General features: G+C 43.8%; 1 protein-coding gene across 1 annotated transcript in view; it reads left to right on the forward strand.

Annotated features, from left to right (window-relative positions):
- Positions 1–20,651, forward strand: part of elp4 (elongator acetyltransferase complex subunit 4) — a 49,352-nt gene that overhangs the window by 13,197 nt on the left and 15,504 nt on the right. Inside the window, exons 7-9 of the mRNA XM_041037450.1 lie at positions 1,672–1,860; positions 5,729–5,837; positions 8,011–8,117. Of these exons, the coding sequence (XP_040893384.1) occupies positions 1,672–1,860; positions 5,729–5,837; positions 8,011–8,117 (405 nt within the window). The remainder of the gene's footprint in view (positions 1–1,671; positions 1,861–5,728; positions 5,838–8,010; positions 8,118–20,651) is intronic.

The raw sequence follows: 20,651 nt of genomic DNA on the forward strand, positions 1-20,651 counted from the left end.
TTACCTCCAGTACCCCCTACGCTCCCTCCCTGAGCGCTGTCAGTCACACACCAGATTAACTGCTGACATCATTAAAGCAGTGTGGCCGCCTGACATGCTGTTGGCACAGTCCAGGAATGCAGACCGGCACAGAGCGACATGGGCACTGGCACAAGAATGCCCAGTATGGGTGATAATCAGTGTGTGTGCGTTTATTTGTTAATATGCGATCACGGATTGTTAACAAGATGCAGATTTCATATAAACTGTGTTATGTAAATAACAGATTAGAGCGAGGATTAGTCTCCCCGACCATATTTATTAGAGTCTTTTGAGATGAGTGAGACTGGAGTGGCGGCAGGACTGTGAGTCTCCACAGAGACTTGCCGCTGATTAGGTTGTGGTCCCAGGCTGGCTGTAGTCTATATGGCTGGCCTCTGGTCCTTGGCTGGACTCTACTGGCACTGTTCCCTCGTTTTTCTATAGGCTAAACTATAGGAGTTAAGTTTGGCTTCTCGTCCTGATGTTGCCACAGCAACACTCACGTTGCCACAGTTCCCCCACGCTGGGCTGCACACATAGAAACAGATTTCTGATTCTGTGCCCCTAAAACCTATGTATTCAAAGCTACTAAACGAAGAAGGGCCAAATCTAACAATGACAAAGGCACACACACAAAACACTAATATTTAAGCATAGAAAAGTACAGAAATGCTGTACTGATGTTGAGTGGTGTAGAGGACGATGAACATAGTGTTCAGTGTGAGAGTTCTCTTTTGGGAAACTGTGAGCCAACTGTGAAAAACTCCCAGAAACAATGGGGTTTATTTTTCTTAGATGCCCGTGATTCTGATCCAGATCCAAACGAAGCTTAGGTCATACTGTTGGGAGAGGAAGCAACGGGGAGCGGGGCGGAGGAGATTTTGGGAGGGTCGAGATAATGGAGGGGGAGGGATAGAGGAGAGGAGAGGAGAGGCTGGAAAAAAAAAAGGAAAAAGTGAACAGATTTTAGGCCAAGCTTTGTTAATCACTCTTGGCGCTCACCTCAGTAATCAAGAACCATCCTGAAGAAAACCCAAATAAAAGGCAATTGTACTAAAGGTTAAAAACCTCTCACAGTTTGGACAGGCTCCTCCATTCTCTCTGTTTCGGTGATATATATCCCACCACTGTTTGGCCACTTTTTCTCTGTTTTCATGAGAGTGGGTTACCGTTGATCTCTTGTGGTGGGGTGGGGGGTTTCGAGAGAAGGCACTCCACCCTTACCCAGGCCCCCTTGGCTGCAGAGCATCGCTGTGGTGCCAAGAATGTGCTGGGGTTTCTGGGTGGCAGCCATATTGGAAGCCTGTCTGACAGGTCCATTGTGCGTGTGTCAGATGGCCTCTGTGATTGGGCAGTTGTGTCCAGTCACGTTTGGGCACTGTGTTCCGATCGTCTGTGCTGGTGAGCAGACTGTCCAGTCGCTCTCCCCCAGAGTTTGAGAATACTACCCAAGACAGCAGCACCTTTCTGAAATACTTCAAAAGCATTTGTCTTTTAATCTTCAGATGCACTCTGTGAACTTAAATCAAACAGTATTATTGCATTTGTATGTACTGTGGTTGTACTTCAGGAGAATATTACATATGTCCATGACTCTTTACACATTTTCAGTATTCCTGACCCCTTCTTCCTGATTGTTCTTTCTTACAGTCAAAGTCACGTAACATCCTGCGCATTGGGCTCCACTCTCTTGGCTCAGCTCTTTGGGGTGATGACCTGAGTTGCCATGACAACCCTACACACCGCCACGCCCTCACTACCTTTCTCTATGGACTGCGTGCTTTGCTGAGGTCATCACTGTCAGTTGCAGTAGTTACTGTACCTTCACATCTCATCCAGGTAAGACGAAGTTTGACACACACGGACAACTCGACAACTCGAGTTTGTGAGCATCAGCATCCACTCAGAATGCAGCGTATCTGATTAGGGACTACTAGCTGGCCTGGTATAAATAATGATGCACACACTATTCTGAGGTGTGTGGTACAGCAAGAATACAATGATATGCAGCGGTTAACTGAAGAGGATTCTGCCTTCTTCTCCTCTTCACCTCTTTTTCTTCACTCCCCCTGTTGTCTCCTACACACCTTCAATTGCCCTCAGGGGGATAACTGAAGTGCTTACTTTGAATTAACTTGGATTTACCAATAACAGACACTTGAGGAATTTTTTTGTGTGTGAGTTGATGTTTGGGCCATGTACTTTTCTTTTGTCTTGTTTATGAATGGTGTACAAAGTTTGAAGTGTTCTGTGGTGGAGCCTCCTCTCGACCCTGTGGTTCAGTGTCACCCTGGTATGACTCAGGCCAGTGAGGGGCCTCTTCCTCCATGCATCACTCCCTCAACAGACCCAGTTGAGTGCGCACTTCATTCAAAGGCCTTTAAATCTATGTTTGTTTATTTGGACTTTAATTGCTTGAAGCTTTACACAATGAGAGTGTGTGTCTGTGTATGCATTTTTTTTTCTCTTACAAATGTTCTTTCTTGCAAGGGTGGGGGGGGGTATGGGTGCGCGTGCATGCGTCTGTGTCCAGTCTGGCCTCTCAGTGTGAAGGTGGAGTCATCTGCTGAGGCATATGGCAAACCACAGCCCTCCCCCCAAACCCTCGACCATAGAGGCACACTCACCAGAAAAGCCATCTGAGACTTTATACCAAAATGTTTTATCTCGCCCATGTTTCCAACACCCTACATCCTCATAGTCCTCATTCTCAAGAGCATGGAAGCTGCGTTTGCCATGATCCGTTTATACAAAGATATAGGTTGATGCTTAGCTTTCAGAACAGCTGTGTTGACACAACAAGCTCTGGCTTCAGGCCTATATGCTCAGTGCACAGCGGCCTTGGCCTACTCAAAAAAGGTAAAGTGGCTAACTAGCAGATGTCAGCTGTGGTGGGAGCGGTCCCCCTGTCCATCTCTGGCCTGGGTTCCAAACCCTTAATCTGTCTCCTCCCCCTTCTCCACCCTGTGGAGAGAAGTGAATGAGCGGGGGGGAAGAGAGGGGGAAATTTTGGACTGAATCAGGTGTTGGGTGACTAAGCCAACATGGAGGTAATGAGAGGCTGTTAAGATGGGTTTCTATGAAATGGCCTTATGATTAGTAACACGGTAAATCTCGCTTGATCTTGTTGTCATCAGAAGAGGTTGAGTGATTAACTGAGATGGCCAGTGTGTGAAAGCTGCTCACTTGGTGAATGACAGCAGTGTCTTTGGTATTTTAAGAATTGACATGCTAGTAGAGCATCTTTCTGTCACTGCTTTTGCTTAGATAATTAGCTTAGTTACCAGAGTGTGGCCCTTAGAAGACTGTCTAGACTGGTAGTGGTGGGCTACCTGGCCGTGACCACGCTGGACTCTCTATTCATTATTAAGCAGCTTGGGAAGCTGAGCAACTCACTGAAAGCCTCCTCATGGCAGCCCAGTGCCACAGTCCATCTGAAACATTAATTAGGCTTGTCCTAGTCCGGACCTCCTCCATCATACTATCTCCTGCTACCACACCCATCCCCACAAGTAAACACACAAACATAAAATACACAGTCCTCCATAAAATGCATCCATGTACATCTCACCTGCTGTTCAGACTAAGTGGTGTCCTGACCTATGCATATATTTTGATTTAGGGTTTGGACTGGTCAAGCACAGCTGTTTAGTACCACATCCATCTGTTGTGATGCTACAAGAGATGGTTTCTTCATCAATATTCAACTGATCTGTTGTTTACTAATATTAATTGTTTAATAATTTCCTTATTGAATATACATCTATTGAATATTGAGAATGTAAAGATGTAATATTCTGTCACTTGATGTAATTGTCATCTATTTCAGAACTGTTTTTATCATTTATGAAATAATTAATGGGTGTTTATTGCATGTTTTCAGCAATCAGTTTCCCATTTTCTTTTTCTCCCATTTTAAACAGTTGTTGAGATAGTCATCATGGAAGCTACAAGTGTCATGTCTTTTTTAGTTTTTTAATGGAATGAAGTCATGTTTTTATTTCTAGCCTTGGAAGTGAAGTGGACATTCATAGATTCTCCCATCCCTTGACATTAAACCAACAGCACAGTCATACCTGCCTCCCTCAGAGTGATGTGTTGAATTTTGGGCAGTACTGGGTGGATTGTTAGCTTATATAATACTACATCTGCAATCTCATCTTTGAACACATACGTACACAGTGACATGCATTACAAACAAACAAATACATGTATAACACTTAGCCAAGCAAAACGCTTTGAACCAAACTGCTGTGATCAAAATGGGGTTAATCAGTAACTTGGTAAACCCTGTCACATCATGAGCTACCCACTTACCTAGGCAGGGTGAGATACTGCAGGGTAAGATAAATGCCGGGCCCTCCCTTTGACATGTCAGCCAGTGGTCGTCAGCTGAGGCTCAGGGTGTTCACAGGATTTACACTGATGGAATCTGAGCTAATTGAGCCAGCACAGATTTTCAGTGCAGAACTGAAATGACTCTTGTTTGAGCCCCTTATCAGTTATAAATAAGATTTTGCAAAAGATGTTAAGCAAGCGTTTCCCTGATCACCTCTTGGTGAGCTGTGGAGCATGTGCATGTCTTACTGACCTCATTCTGCCCTGCTGCCACAGTACTGAACAGCTCTGTGTGGACACTTTGGACTCCTCTGACTTTGAAACTTCTGACTCTTTGCCAAGGAGCCTCATCTTTGTATTTAAGTAAGCATAGACCAGTTATTCTGGCATAGACAGGCTAGCACCGTTAAAGTTTTCGGTGACTATTTCACTCACACAGACACTATTGGTCATATTGCGCCATTGATGTTTTGAATAATTTGTTGTATTCAAACTCTTACACTGGCTTTAATTGCTGCATGTGAGTGACCTCGGATACCCGGTAAGTGCTGGCGGTACTGACTGGGGATATGCATACTTTAAAAGTAGGACAAAAATGAAAAGGAAGAAAGAGTGGGGAAAAGACATGAAGGCATGAAAACTGCATTAGGCGGTGGCAGCCAACACAGAGAGAAGGATGTGAATGATTCAAAAGGCAAAGGGATTAATAATGCAGGACTCCCTCTCTCCCTCCATCCCAATGTCCCTCTCTCTCCTTCCCCTCCACTCCCTTTACCCTCTGCCTCCTTCCTTTTGTATATTTCTCCTTCATTCTTTCTATCTACTGTATTCGCCCCCTGATTTGTCCTCTTTGTTGTCAAGTCACTGGCCTAACCAGTAGGGGGAGCTCTCATCATCAAGCCTCTGTTGCTTTCTCCCACTTCTCTGTCCTCCCCTGCTGTGTGCGGGCTTGAGAGTGTGCACCAACTGTGAGCCTTATCGTAAAAAATTGTTGTTAGATGAAGTAAAATAATTTCACTGTGTTGCTCATTGACTTTTCCCGTGCCTCCTCTGTAGATGTATGCCTCGTGTAAGGTGTATGTCCATCCGTCGGCCCTGACATCACCTGTGTAACCTCTATCAGTGCACTTTCCCCTCTATACCTCATCACCCTCACCGAAGCCATGGGCAGAAATGACCTGGCCACGGGAAATGATGACCTAATTTAATTGCAACACTGATGGCCCGTCAGGAGGCTTTTAATTACCTGCTCATGTTTCTCTCTCCCTCTCTCTCTCTCTCTCTCTCCCTCTCTCTCTCTCTCTCTCTCTCTCCCCCTCTCTCCCCCTCTCTCTCCCCCTCTCTCCCTCTCTCTCCCTCGATCCTACAGGACAGAGCTCTAATGGGCAGCATAACCAGGCTATGTGACAATGCCATAGCGCTGGAATCATTCAAAGGCTCTGAGAGAGAGACCAACCCACTCTACAAAGATTACCATGGTAAGAACACACACACACAAACACACTCGCTTATCTTTCTGTCTCTTTTCCATCAAATACGCAAACATACACACAGGCAGTGCATTAAGGCTGGGGCTGGGCTGTGGATGGAGGCAGGGCAGCCCCCTTGCAGGCCAGGCTGTCAGTGCGCGTTAGTGTGCTGCTGCTCAATCAGACGTGCTCCTCAGTAGACAGGCCGGGGGGGATTCAGCTGCCACGCTGTACCCCCTCTCCCTCGCACCCTCACCCCCTCCATCCCTGCCTCCCCCCTCCAGCAGAGCCTCTCTCCTCTCTCTCCCTCTCGCCTCGCCCCCTCTCCATCCCTAGTCCCATACCCCTGAGGCTCTGGAGCAGAGCAGACCAACACTGGGGAATCGATATTCTCACCATCACTCTCTCTTCCCCTCTGCCTCTATCTCTCTGTCCCTCGCTCAATGTCTCCATGGCCAGCATGCTCTGCTAATAAATGGAGGGCAAGGCTTTCAGTAGGGGAAGAGGACACTGGTAAGGGATGATTGGAGGGAAGGGAGCGAAGAAAGAGGAGGGGAGGGCACCGTTGTTTGCCTCTACTCTCCCAGTGCTCACCATCACTTTTACTGTACGGTTTTATCATTCCCTCTTTCTCCTGCTTGCCTCCTTCTTTTCTATCACTCTATCAAACTCTCCACACATAAAGGTCAGTTTAAGCGAGTGGGGTATTTTTAGCCGTGTCTCTCGAACTCTCCCACTCACTCTTGCGCTTTTCCTCTCACCCCCACCCCACCCACCCCAACTCTGTGGGTTAGACAGTCCCGGTTGTGACAGATGAAGGGATGACGAGTAAAAACATTCAATGGCAGATTTTGGTTTCATCCAACAGCATGTTTTATTTAGATAACCCTTCCCATAGTGATTCCTCCTCGCATTCCTCTGCATTGAAAAAGCAGGTGGCTTGTAAACCGATTCAACATATGTGTGTTAGCGCATAATTTTTTAAAACCGTATGAATTTAAAAAAAAATGTTCTTTGGAGTTTGCAATTAATGCTATTTGAGTTTTCTTGTTCAAAAATCTATTTGTCCTCTATTTTAACCAGCCATTGAAATTCTGGTTGGGTTATGAAATACATTTATGTGTGTGACTGTTTTGATGTGTGTTCATGAGTGCAAACGCATCTGGTACGAGTGTGAGAGTGCGTGCGGATGCGCGTGCGTGCGTGTTTGCGGCAGCAGTTCAGGGCTGCTCAAAGCATGCTGGGAAGCCTGTCACTGCAAATCAGGCAAGGGGAAATCACCCAAGTGCACAGAGGAGAGAACCCACCATCCCCCACTTTCTCTGTCTGTCTCCCTTTCTCCATTACTCCCTCGATCTCTTCTTTTCTCTCTCACGCTCATTTATACCACTCCACTTCTACAGTATTTTTCCAGTGTTATGAAAATGTAACTTTGTAGTGAATGGAAATGAGGAACGAAAAGTTAAAAAATCCTCCAGAGCTTCCTCTTAGCTGTTTTAGCAATCTTTAGCTGGTATGTTCGTTTTCCTGTACCTCATTGCTCCAACATGTCCCAGTAATAGTTGGCACATTTCCTTTACATGATGCTCCAGCCCGTAGGGAAAAAAGAAGAGAATAGGAACGCAGATATAGAAATGTTTAACGATATCTGATAAGTCATTTCTGCTGTAGGTTTGTCCGATACTAAACAGCAATACTCCATTTTACCATGTTTCTAGTTTCTGCCAGTGGAGTTTGCTTAATGTAACTATGATGCAGATGGTGTCGTCTGTAAAATACTGGTTTGTTAATGCGTGCCCTAATTTTATTACTGAACACTGCATTCACACTTGCTTCAAGGGAAAACAAGTTTTTATAGATATCAAGAAGAGAAAATTGCTTCCCTTCGTACAAAGATTTTATCATTAAAATTTATTTTAGCAGTAGCCACATTTAAACAGAAATAGCCTGTTACATGTAAAATAATGTGTCATTTGGCAGAGAAATAAAACCTATTTCTTGTTTTACACCTAAATAAGAAAGCACGCCTCTGTCCAGCACAAAGTTATTTGTTATTGTCACAGTGTAGCATAACACAGGGACACTGTGGGTAGGACAGGAATATCTCCCTGTTAGTTTTGTTGTACTTTTTATGCACTGTTAAGCACTTTCAGCTTTAATCTGCTCTGTCTGTCTTTCACAGGCCTGCTACATGTACGCCAGGTACCTCACCTGAACTGTCTGGCGAGTCAACTCCCTGACCACAAGGACCTGGCCTTTAAGCTCAAGAGAAAACAGTTCAGTATTGAGGTATGTTGTCTAGGTTACTTAGCATACCCAGGGTTTCTTCACAAACAAAACATAGTTTTCACTGGTTCTACCCCTCTCTTGTTGTATTTTTAATGCTGTGTCCCAGTCATTTTTTTTTTTTGTTTTGTTTTGTTGCCCCAATTCCACCTCACTAATGTATTTTTTGTAACTTGCCGTGTAACCATTAACCTAAAACAAGAGCTGAACATAGATGCAAAGTAATTATTTATTAAGAAAGCCATTACATTTGTTCCATTCATCGTGTTCATAGCAGTGCTGAAATTAAGTGCTGATGATAATGAGAAGTCTCTCACGTAAGCCAAGCTCTGTCAACTTGTGTTTACTTTTATCTGCTATTGGGTGGGAAAATCAAAGGTGAAGCTATTGATTATACACTGTTGCTGCCACACTTACTCCAGTGTAACACTGAAAGGCAACAGAGTGAGAAAAATATTCCATCTATATGCATGAATATGCAATGAAAAAAAAAATACTGTTGGCAGTTTAAGTTAAAGGTGTAGTTTTCATTTTTGATATGCAGTCGTGATATTGATGCATGGACATGCCATGACAAAAATAAAGCAACTGCAACGAACAGGGTTTCACTAACAGAAACATTTTATGCCACAGCAACTCTCAAATGAGCACACTATGCACAGTGGGTGCTGTTTACTTTGTCTAGCAGGTTGCTGCTTATTCACTCCCCAGTCGACAACAGCCGTGACCTGTTGAGAAAAAGGAGCAATAAACATCAGCAGCTTTACCTTAAACTGTAGCCTATAAGCTAGTTTGAACTGCAGTGTGATATCCAGATTCCTCACATTGCAATGAGGTCTGAAGGTTTAATCAGGCGTCAGAAATACACACAAAAAATGTCTTCTTCTGTAAGGGATGGATAAATGTTTTTTTTTTTTTGGGCCTCACAGCCTAAAATCTTTTTAGCTTGATCATTTTGAGCCTGTATATATTATACAGGCATTTCCATTTCTTCATTCATTTTGATTTATGAATTTTCAGCCTCTTTCCCTCTCTCTCTTCCTGTCAGAGACGCATCCATTTTGCATGTGTCACATCATCACTCTCACTCAGAGCAATCAATCTGTCACTGAACTACCACTCTAGAGACAAATTAAGGGGCCCTCCTCTTAGCTCAGGCTCATGATTGGTCCTCATTACATTATCATTACCTTATCACACCCTCTGGTCCTTGGCTCTTAGTGAGCCCTATTGTCTCAGGCAGGAGGTGAAGGGGAGGAGAGGAATGCCCACCCCCCAAGCCAAATCTCCCCACATCCTACGGTCAGCCCCTTCTCATTTTCTGCCAGCCAGCACCATCCTTCTAACCCCATTCTCCTATCTGCATTGGCCCGCTCCCCCTCCTTTCTCTGACCCCCCAAATAGGCCACTCCAGTATAGATTTATAAGGTCCGTAAAAGTCAAGGTGGTTATCCTCAATGGTCTTTTAATTAGGCCCCTGTGTTGGGCAGGCCAGGGGGCCGAGGACTAGAGCATCCCTGTAGCTCTATGGGGCCTGGATACTGTGTCTATATATCCCAGCAGCACGTTGTTAAGACCAAGCATTGTCTGTCTTCCTTGTTTGAGGAGCTTTATTGGAGTTTTTTTGTTGAATGGGAACCATACACTTGGATTGCCCTAGGAACACAGCATTAAAAGAAAATGTGAGTGATTCAAACTTCTAAAATGGCTGTGATTGTTGACATAAGAGTGTAATAATATGAAATGTCAATCACAGTCCTTGGTCATGACACATTATTATGTGGCAGGGAATTTCCCAGAGAACATTGTATCATATCAGCAGTCATGCATCAAATCAATCAAAACACATTTTAGTCATTGTAATGCGTTCCTACATTCTCATGTTGTGTTCTCTGGCTCTGTGATTGGCTGTCATTAATTTGTAAATCACCTGAGATGGAGATGTCACGAAGGTATGACGGTGCATGTTGGCTCCACATCCCTCGTTGCAGAGGCATTGGTATACCAATATATAAGATCACATACAGGACCACCGTTGTGCTCTGAGTGCGTGACTCATGATAGACCGTGTTTGACCTGTTGGTCAACTGCCTCAGTGGGCCTCTGATTGACACATGAGATGGTGATTGGATTCTAAGCCCACTGTCTGACATGTGACAGCCCACACCATCCCTGCTAATCACCTCATTTACTCAAGCTACAGGACTTCTCTGCCCGAGGCCACATAATACAGCTTTTTCCTCCTTCACTTCTCCTGCCGCTATGTCCTTCTTTCAACTTTTGACTCCTTTTCCATATTTGAAAAGCAGCAAATTCAGCCGCTCTATGTATATCATCTATCTGTATTAGTTTCTAATATGGCGGTGGTGAGTGACGGGTGATTGACAGCGCTAGCTCCTCACCAGCTGGGTCAGGCAGCTACATGTCACCCCAACTGCACACGGAGTCATGCTGATAACTAATTTCTTAACTGCTGTTTGACTCACGCTTCTATCACCTAGCACTTCAGGAACGCGGAAAAGTACTTGTTTGCCTGCTTGCAGAGTGCAGGTTCTGTCAACAAAGGCATGTTCTTGTATGTCATGTATTTACTTACTTGTAATAAATAGCCCTAACCCTATTTGTAATACATATCTTTTGCATAATTTGATGGATTTTTTCATACATTCATTCCCAACCGCAAACTCAGCACCATCATCGAGGTTCTGCTGGTTCTGTGATAAGGTTACCACGGCAACGGTTGACATTTCCGAGAGTTCAAACTGCGGTTGATGAGCAGTTATTAGCCATGACGCCTGAGGCCAGAATTAACCCATGGCCCTGTCTGAGCAGGTAGGGGGAGTGGTTAGGTGTTTAGAAAAGATTAACACATACTTATAGACACATACACAAACACTGCATGCTCACACACACACAGATATTGACATTCATGATACGGCACAAGCAAATGCACGCAGGCACGTGTGACAGAAACTTTCTCAAACACGCACATGTGTGAGAATTTTCCCAGTCGCTCATATGAGGCCGACACAGACTTCTGTCAGTAGTTTCACAATGCAAGATGCTTTGTGGATGAAGTTCTGAAGAATGCAGATGGTACGCAATTACATTCTCCTTACCTTCGTCTGACCCTTTAAACTGACAGGCAATGTGCCTGTGGGGTACTGGGGTGCTAGAGGCAGGTCATTGGGTCAAATACAGTATAAGACGGGGATTTGTGTCAAATTAGTCTTCCCTTAGAGAGACTATTTGGAGGTGTCTGTTGCACTGACAGACTATGGCGGTGTAGTCTATACACATGTATTGGCTTTATAGAAAACTTTCTAGTGTTTGAGAACCTTCAATTTTATGACAATGGTTTTTGTTTTGATTGTTTTTTGGTGGTATTTTGAAGTGCTTATTGGAGAAAGTATAAGTGAGACGTGAAAGAGGAGAAATGCATGTGATCACGTTCCCAGGCCACATTCATTTAATGTAGGAGTTAATGTACCTCACAGTTTTTGACAGCTCAAATCAACATACGAGTCTGACTCACAAGCCTCTGTTTATCTGACGTTAATCTCAATGAGGCAGCGTTCAAACCAACTTTCACCCTACATGAAAAAAGCCCCCTTCATTCATCAGAATGGGACCACTTCTCTGACACAGCGGGGTGCTATCACAGAGGGCACTGGCAAAAGAAAAAAAAAAAGGTTGGATCGTCTGGCAAAGCCATTGAACCTGGCTCAAATTTTGCTGAAACGCACCTTACTGCAGTTCACAGTGCAGTTCATCTGTCAAGAAGCTGTGGTGGCCTGTCAACTACATGCAAGCACACACTCCTGGTAGATTACTTTGAAACGTGAACATCGTTTTTCTACTGTTTATCTTTCAATCACTGCAATGAAAGATAAAATATTTGCTACAATGATATTGCCAACATGAATTGTAAAATGCCTGTTTCAAATTATTTTAAACTGTGGTGCAGTGTGTGATAGGGCCTTAAAACTCATGGACTGAAACTATACCGGTCCTTGAAACAAACAGGGATTCACTGTCTGAACCAAAGTCATATGTTAAAGATAAACAACCTCTAATTTATTGCATGTAGTGCTAGATTAACTCTGCTTTGTATTTTTGTAACCCTCAAACTACCAATTCTGCAATCATACAAACATCTTGCGTCCAATGACCTAACATCCCACATAACATGAATTTGGCATCAGCCAAATGTGTAAATTCTTATGCAGAGTGGAGAGGAAATAAAGAAGGAGAAGAAAAAGGGGTACGAAGAAGATGATGGTGCTGAGTAGAAGAAGTCTTAAGGAGAAGAGGAAGGCAAACTGAGAGAGTCCGAGGGAGGTGTGTGGAGTAGGTTAATGTTTCTTGGCATGTCCTCAAAACGTCTTTAAGACAACGCCTGTGTCTGCCCCCTGTTGAAGCCTGTGGGTGCCGAGGGAAGGGTGTTAATGGACCTATGTGAGGAACAGAGCGAAGGCTTGGAGAGGAGGAGGGAGGCATAAGCGGAGAGGAGCAGTTAAGTGATTCTCAGGTCAGGTCTAATTAAAATGAGGGCTTTTCCTCAGAGGCACCAAACCGTCTTATTGAGAGAGAAATAAAAAGGGAGGGAAAGAAAGAATTGTAGAATTCAGAACGAGTTAGACAGAGACCCAGTCCTCAGGGCTTGTTTGTGTATTTGTTTATATGTTTGTTTGTATTCCATGCCTGGTCGTATATCTGCTTCCCCATGTCTCAATAATGCTTGGTACTAAAGATCAGAGAAAAGCCAATACTGAAAAGAACTCAAATGGAGAAAGAACTAAACTGGGTCATTCAATATGTACTTCCAGTAGTGGATCGCAATGAGTATTTGCAGATTGGCAATAAACCTAATACAAACAATAGGTTTACTGGATGTCCTGAACCTATTAGTAGCATGCAAAAAAACCTTAGGTTCTCCACACATCTGCCTGTAATTCCTACATCTGCCTTGGGAATCACGATCAGATGGGAATGGACCTTTGGAATAATATTCCGCTTGAATAATTTATACTTCCTCCCTTGGTGCACACCAGCCTCTGTCGCATTTTGGAATGAGGTGTGCTTATGGTTTGTGCATATATGAGAGCGAGAGAGAGTGAGAGCTCAGTGCAGGGCCAGTCAGTGGCACGCGATTGTACCCCTCAGCCGAACAATATTCACAACATACATCAGATTTGCATTTATTATTTAACAGACATTTTATCTATTCTGCAAATGTGCATGTGTGTTTGAAAAGGCCCTGCTTGTAAGGTCTCAATGCTGAACCTTGGGTGTGTTGGGGGGGTGAGAGCGTGCACGTTTTGTGTGGGGAGGGGGGTGTTTCTTTGGGGTATCTGCACGATGGCATCTTCAAGTGATTCAGTTTGCTGCATAAGTCCATGGACTGATGTTTGCTAATTCTACAAATTTAGAAACCCAAACAAGTGCAAATCTGCCCCACTACCACCACAGTGGCATAGATTTACTGATGTGAAGCCAAGGTAGCCTGGGCACAGAGGATGTGCTTGTTTCAACAACATTGAGGTTCAGAAATTAATAAGGAGCTACCAGCTAAAACAATCTTCAATGAGCTATTTTATTGTTGAATGCCTAGGGAGAAAAAGCAGTAGCAGTTGTGTTTGCTATAGTCAAGTCAAAGCTCAGTAAGAGAATATCTGGGACTTTGCCAAATGTGCTGCCCTCTGTACCGCATCATCACAACGCCGAAACGTTTCTTGCAAATGGACAGTGTTAAAACAAAACAAAACAGGGCGTATGTGCTCCTCCTGCCAGACTGAGTAAGAGTGTGGTCTGCCTGAACTCGCCCTGGAAGTGAAGCAGTTTCATCAGTGAGCAGTGAACCCTTAACATGGTCCATGCACCACTCAGCCCCCATCAGACTAGACTGGCCACATTGGACTCAGACCTGATTAAAGTAGTCCTAGTTGTCTTCAGCTCCCATTAGAGAGAGGAAGGGAAAGAGGATGTAACTTGCATGCCACCCTACATCCATGAGGTCTTGTGGTACTATAGGGTATGTGTAAGTGTGTTCAGAAAGGGCTGTCCATTAGCATAATGGTAGTGACTGGGGAACCAAAAGCCCCCTGGTGCTTATAAACTGGGTCTTCACTGTATCTTTGGCTACTGAATCATTTTATTGTTATTTCCTTTTAGAAAACATTGCCTAATTTTGCCTTAGGTCCATGCACTTTTTGCTCAAGTCTTAAAAATTGTTGGCAAGAGTGGCAAATGTGTTCACTGTAAATCCTGTGCAAAGGCTTTACTGCTTTTCCTCGTAGTCAGGCATAGTCCATAATTTGTAATGTCCATTCTAAAAATTGTCCTGAAACCCTGTTACCGTTATTAGTGAGACTTGACTAAATAGTGGCAAAAAGCAGCGATTGTCCCATTTTAAATGAAGCAGTCCCCTCACAGTTGTTGGTCCACACAGAAAGTTAAAATTGCCATCATGGGCACAAACAGCTCCATGGCCGGAATGGTTCAAAGGTGGAATGTTGATCCGGAGCAGGAGCATCAAACTCAGGAAGGCTCTCTGCTTGGGTCCTAAAAATAACTTTCCCACACTCTCACCGCGCAGTGTCCTGGGGGGGTCAGGAGGAGGAGTGTGTGTGTGTGTGTGTGTGTGTGTGTGTGTGTGTGTGTGTGTGTGTGTGTGTGTGTGTGTGTGTGTGTGTGTATTTCTCTGTGTCAGCTCAGTGTTTATGTATCTTTCGCTGTTGTAATGTGAACACATTTGAAAACACAGATAATGTGGTAACTGGGGTGCTGTCCGCACTAATTTTCAGATGGTTTCAGTACAAGTTTGTTTTCTGAAATGGTTGTTTCTTCTTTTTCCTCTTCATTGGTTTGGCAGACAACAAATTTGTGAATTTACCATCATTTGGTGAAGACTGGAGTTGAATGGATAGATACTTTTTTTTATATATAGATAGGAGCAGATTCTGTACTTGATTTAGGGACGGTACAGCTACAGCTCAAATGTCAACATTTCTTAAAAGCTTGTTTTTCCTGTTCTTAGTACACCGTGAGACTGATGTCTTCGAAAAGCCTATCCACATGAGAAGAGAGTCTTGTGAGTCCATAATTTCTAGACTCCTCACTTCAGAATATGTGTGCTTACTTCATTCATTTGTTCGCATTACAAAAGAAGTAGGCTTAGAGATGCCAGATCAGTTGGACACTTAGCTTTTTTCTAAATGCTTTCTCTGTCAGAAATCCCTCAATGAGTCCTTGCTTGACGAAAACAAATTGCGTCTCTTGATCCTCTTTCTTTCTCTTTATCTCCAAGCACACCATAAAGGCATTTGTTTCAGCTAATCACGGGAGCTACTTAACCTCTGCTACTGTGAATATGGTTGTATTTAAAAAGGATTCACCCAACAGTCAACACAGAGTTGTTTAAAGCAGTGTTGGCCATTGAGAGCAGTTGGCCGGCTACTGAATGTAACAGTGCTCATGAATTTTATGAGGGCAAGTGTCCCTGTCCTTCAGAGTTCACAGGTGTCTATTGAAAGGCCTGGCCAGATGATGGAGGATAGTTAGGACACATATAGAGCCCTGAATAGACTTTAATTACGCTGAGATGAGATGAGTCACAGGGCCATTGGAAGGCCAAGCCTGCACTTCAAAAGGCAAGTTAGAGGGCAAGGTGATGGCGCCTTATCGAAACGTTTGTGACCCCATCAGTGAGTCAGGGCTCATGTGTGAGTCAGTGGTCTTGTGTTTATGCAGCAAAACTAGAACAATTTTCTTTGTGCATTTGTCTGTGTGTGTGTGTGTGTGTACCTCACACACATATGTGAATGTGTGAAGGTGGGGGAGGCACTGGGTGGGAGAATACTCCGGTGTGTGGCTTAACCAAACTTTCCTTTTGTCCCCAACAATGATGAGTGATGATGAGTGACAGGGGTGTTAGGAGTGGGATCTGGGGAACAGAATGCACCTAAGCAGTGCTCACCCAGACCCACACAAAAGGCAGCAAAAGGTCAAATCTGAGGCAAGCTTCTTATTCACTGGCATATAATATTGCACCATGTTATGTATCACATAATAAACTAAAGCATCTAGTATCTAGCTGGTATTATTTTAATGGTGTTTCACTACTATCCTAGATAAATGTGAAAAGGACTCTGCAATTATCTTAAAGTACACAAATGTTACCAGTTATTGATTAATGAAAGTGTTTCATTTGGGATTCTTATCACGTTGAGCCCCTAAATTACCTCTTGACTTTGCCTTCATTTTAAACTATAATAATTACAAGAGTTGCAGCGAGATGCTCACTCTCTAGTCTCCAGTCTAACTTCCTTTCATTAACCCAACCAAACTGCATGTCAGTATATCACCCCTCTCTATGAAGCAAGTAAGAAAACATGCACACTTGTTCTTTTGTTACACAAAATCCATACATTCTGCTTACACAGCCCAACTACACACACACAGACCCATCCTCTTACCCCCTCACACACTTTATGCCCCACTGCTAGCTAGGGATGAGGACGACTTGCGTGCAAGTATTTCCCAGGAGGCAGTTGTAGACTGAGGGTTCTGAGGCCCGGGGATGGCTCTAGATGGCGGTTAGCGAGGAACCAGTATCTTTTTTTTTTTTTTTTTGCCTGCACTCCTTCTCCCCCTCCCCCTTTCTGAGCTCAGGCAGTGATCGTAATGGGGGGTGACAGCTCACCTCTCCCTAGCGTGCCTACGGTCCTCGGAGCGTTAGACCCCCCCTCCTCCCCCCCACGTAAACCCACCACCACCCCCCAAGTCCCGGAAGGCCACAAAGGTTACTCCATATGTTAGTCTGCGGATTCTTATGAAATTTTTTTTTTTTCCAGACAACTATATTTCCTGTCATGTCTTGAAATGTTTGTATGAATCAAATTGAATAGTATAAATTTCTACTTGATCCCTTCTTCGGAAATATATTTGTCCAGCATGGAGTGTCCCTCATTGTTTAATTTTTTTTTATTTATTTATTTATTTATTTTTACTCTCTCATCCTCTGCCTTCTGTTCTTCTGTGTGAGTTGTAACTCAGTGGTGTGAAAAGATCCAGAGCCTGGAGTTTCACATCTATTAAAGGCTTCATGTTTGGAGAGGGAAGTGATCTGATGGCCTGATGTTGTACGCTCACTTACACAGACTGTTTGTATGGGGACGTCATGTACGCTTGCTTCAACACCCACTGTGAATGCGTGTGAGTGTGTGCGTGCATGCGTGTGTCTTTCTGTGCCTGCGTTTAGCATGAATTTAATCCTGGCAGTGTATCTTTATGTGCCTTTGTAATTTTATAACATAGGTTGTGTTTTAAGTCTCCTAAACATTGTTCCATTTTCTTTACTTTATGTGACAAAAACAAACTTACAGCTCTGTAATTTCAAAGTTCAAAAAGTTTGAGGAAATTCAATAATGTTTGTTCACTCAGAGGTGTGATGGGAATATTTTATGTCCCTGTTGCAGACACCAAAGTTTTCACTTACTGAGCGACTTCATTTACTCATATCAGAAATAACTTGCTCACCTCAACAAGAGAAAAGATTCCAATGAGCGTCCCTCTCCAGATAAATCTCACAGGACATGAAAGTTAACAGCCTCCTTTGATTCACATCCTTGAAAACACTCTGACATTCAGCAGTCCTCGTTTGAGCTTTCTGCATAAACAGAAGTCTCACAGGGAGACAGGAGATGTAATGCACAAAATTATAATTAAATCAGTACAGTGAATTTCTTGCACCCCTCAATAGGTTGCACATCTTAGAGTTTGTGTGTATGTGTGTGTGTGTCTTTGAATCTTAGCAGGAGTGCTAATGCCTGCGCTAGTCTCGGATAACTGGCTAGTAAAATAGTATAATCAGGAGGAGTGTGGGTGCTGAGAGGAGGGTTTGCGTGCTTAGACGGGCGAGGAATAGCGCACAAAAGCATGTGTAGTGGTGAATATTAGAGTAGGCAGAGTGTTAGCAAGGTCACTCTGTGTACAGAAAGAAGTGCTTTCCCAAACTCACTTGCTCTCCCTCTGTCTATCTCCCTCCCACTCTGTTTCTTTAGTCAGAGGCTTCTTCCCTCTACTCCTCTTTTTTTAATCAGAGTCAGCTTTTTAAGACTGTTGCTTTCTCTACATTCAGACCTCTTATTCCAACTTAACTGCCTTCACATTCACCCTTTTCACCTCATTTGCTACCAGACACAAAGTCAGCTTGGCACCTTATAAGCTGCTGCCTGTTTTAAGAAGTTGTAATCACGGTGAACATTAAAGCCAAACTCAGATCTCATTCGGATGTTCGGACAGAAGTGCACAGACACAGCGGCACTGCTGTGGGAATCAATCCACAAGAGTAGAATATGCAAGCTAAGTGCCAAAGGGGGTGTGTGCAGCTTCCCGGCATCTTCTCCAAACACCCTCCAGGCTAAAGTGGAATCCCAGCCACGCCCCTCATATCACCCCATGTGATGTTGGGGGGACTCATTCGGCGCCTACGCTGGACACGCACATGAGCCTTCTTTCTTTTCTCAGTCTGGTGTACATTACCACTTCTAGTGTGCATTACCACTTCTGGCCTTAATAGCAGCCTACATATCAGAGAGGAGACATTGGCCTGGTGTAATCTGACTTGTCTTAATTACAGACAGTATCCAGTAATAGGCTGCTTCCATAGATATCAGCCATTAGAGCAGTGTCTCTGACGGGAGAGGTCTGATTGGCTACGAGCTGGGTGATAAAGAAGCCATGCCTCATTTACCTCCAATTTTTTGTTCACACATCCCTGTATTAAAGTCAAGCGTGAAGATGGCAAAGGCCTGTGTTAAACTGATTTATGTGCTCTCCTGCGTGGTGGTAGCTAATCTGCTCCTCCTGATTGCATTGTCAGCAATCAGTGCTGCTCTACAAGTAAATGATTTCACTGGATGGAAGTTTTTTTTCAGCAAAGTTTGAAGTTTTCATTAAACAGCCCCTTTTCTGAGCTCATTAAAATTGATATCAGTCGTGCATTCTTTCTTCCTCTGTAGTGAGCTTGTAAAAGGAGCCTGCCCAGGCCTTAGGCCCCGCCTGTGCGGTTTCCCCATCCAAAACCTCAAACCAACTGCTCTTGTCTGCTAATTGAACTAAACCACAACAAGTGTCCTCAAAAAGACTTTACAAACTTGAACAAATGTTCTTCTTTCAGCAGACTTTTACTGTTTCCTCTCAACTATCTGTACTTGTCTGGCTTTCTTCTCTGCCCACAAGTATGCACACACACACACACATACACACTCTGACTGACTCATCGTGTGCTTTTCTTGAGGGTGAGCTTGGATGTTATGATTTACATTGGTGTAAATGATGACCAGAGGGATATTGATGATAGATTCCCAGTCCTTCCATCTCACCCATTCACTTTGTCTTTGTTAGTGCCAGAGCAGCATGTGATCTGATGACATGATATGTTTGAGTAATTCCACAGACGGCTTCACCATCCATTTCAAATGCCATAAAACAAAGTCAAACCATTAAAGATAATATACCCATTATTAGTATGGAAATTAGAAACGGAATGCCATAGAGTACTGAAAGCTTGTCACTTGAGTGACAGTTAAAGAAACTCCTGGTTCAGTGCACTGTATTTAAGATATGTTTGATGTTTTTCAAACTCCATATTTGGCACATTATCCTCGGGTGGCAGCTCACACCTTGTTGGTATTTAAGACAGATTTCAGCGAATATTACTGGATTGTGGTGGCGGTTGCATTTAAGGGCGCAGCTCCCTCATAACAGGGAGGTGTCGTCTGCTGACAGATCACTGTCTGGATGAGAGAGCACAGCAGCATCCCACCTCATTACCGTAGCAACACACTAACCGAGGGACCGACACACTGCTCGCTGTGATTAAGATGTAAATTTCCTCTAATTGGAATGTAAATTCATACATTTATATGAAGACGTCAGCTGTCAGATTGCAATATTGTGTCCTTTTTTCTCCCTCTCCCCTGTTCCCCAGGCAGGGACTAGGTGCCTGTAATCTGTATCATACTCCCGCAGCCCATCCTGGGATTTGCCGTTTGTTTAATGGCGGGCCCATTGTCCTGCTTCCAGCCCGTCATTGTAATGCTTCCCATTCATGTTTCTGTGTTTTGTTGCAGTCTGATTTGCTCTTGCTACCTGTGTTTGTTCCTCCATGCATGGCTGAGCCGTCAGGGCTTTGGGGATGGGGAGGGACTTTGAGACGGGGCTGGGGTCACTGGGTGGCCGTATTTTGTGTGTGCATCGATTACTTCTGCTGAATGTTTCTCAATGCAAATAAGTCTGCCACTTTGAGAGGAAGCACATGTATCTGAAGTAATTAATTTTACCCTTGAATGCCAGCTGTGGTGTTGGTTTGATGTGTTCCAAATTGAGCTTTCTCACCAAAAAGGTGTTAATTTGGGGATTTGGCAGATGAAGTAAGTGTGTTTGCCAATGTATATAGCCCATATAACTGAGATGCACAGTTTTTGTCCTGCTTATTCTGAGATTGGGCCGTCATGGGGAATTGTTGATTGT

The sequence above is a fragment of the Toxotes jaculatrix genome, chromosome 1 (assembly GCF_017976425.1).
Source record: "Toxotes jaculatrix isolate fToxJac2 chromosome 1, fToxJac2.pri, whole genome shotgun sequence".
In the NCBI taxonomy this organism is placed as follows: Eukaryota; Metazoa; Chordata; class Actinopteri; family Toxotidae; genus Toxotes; species Toxotes jaculatrix.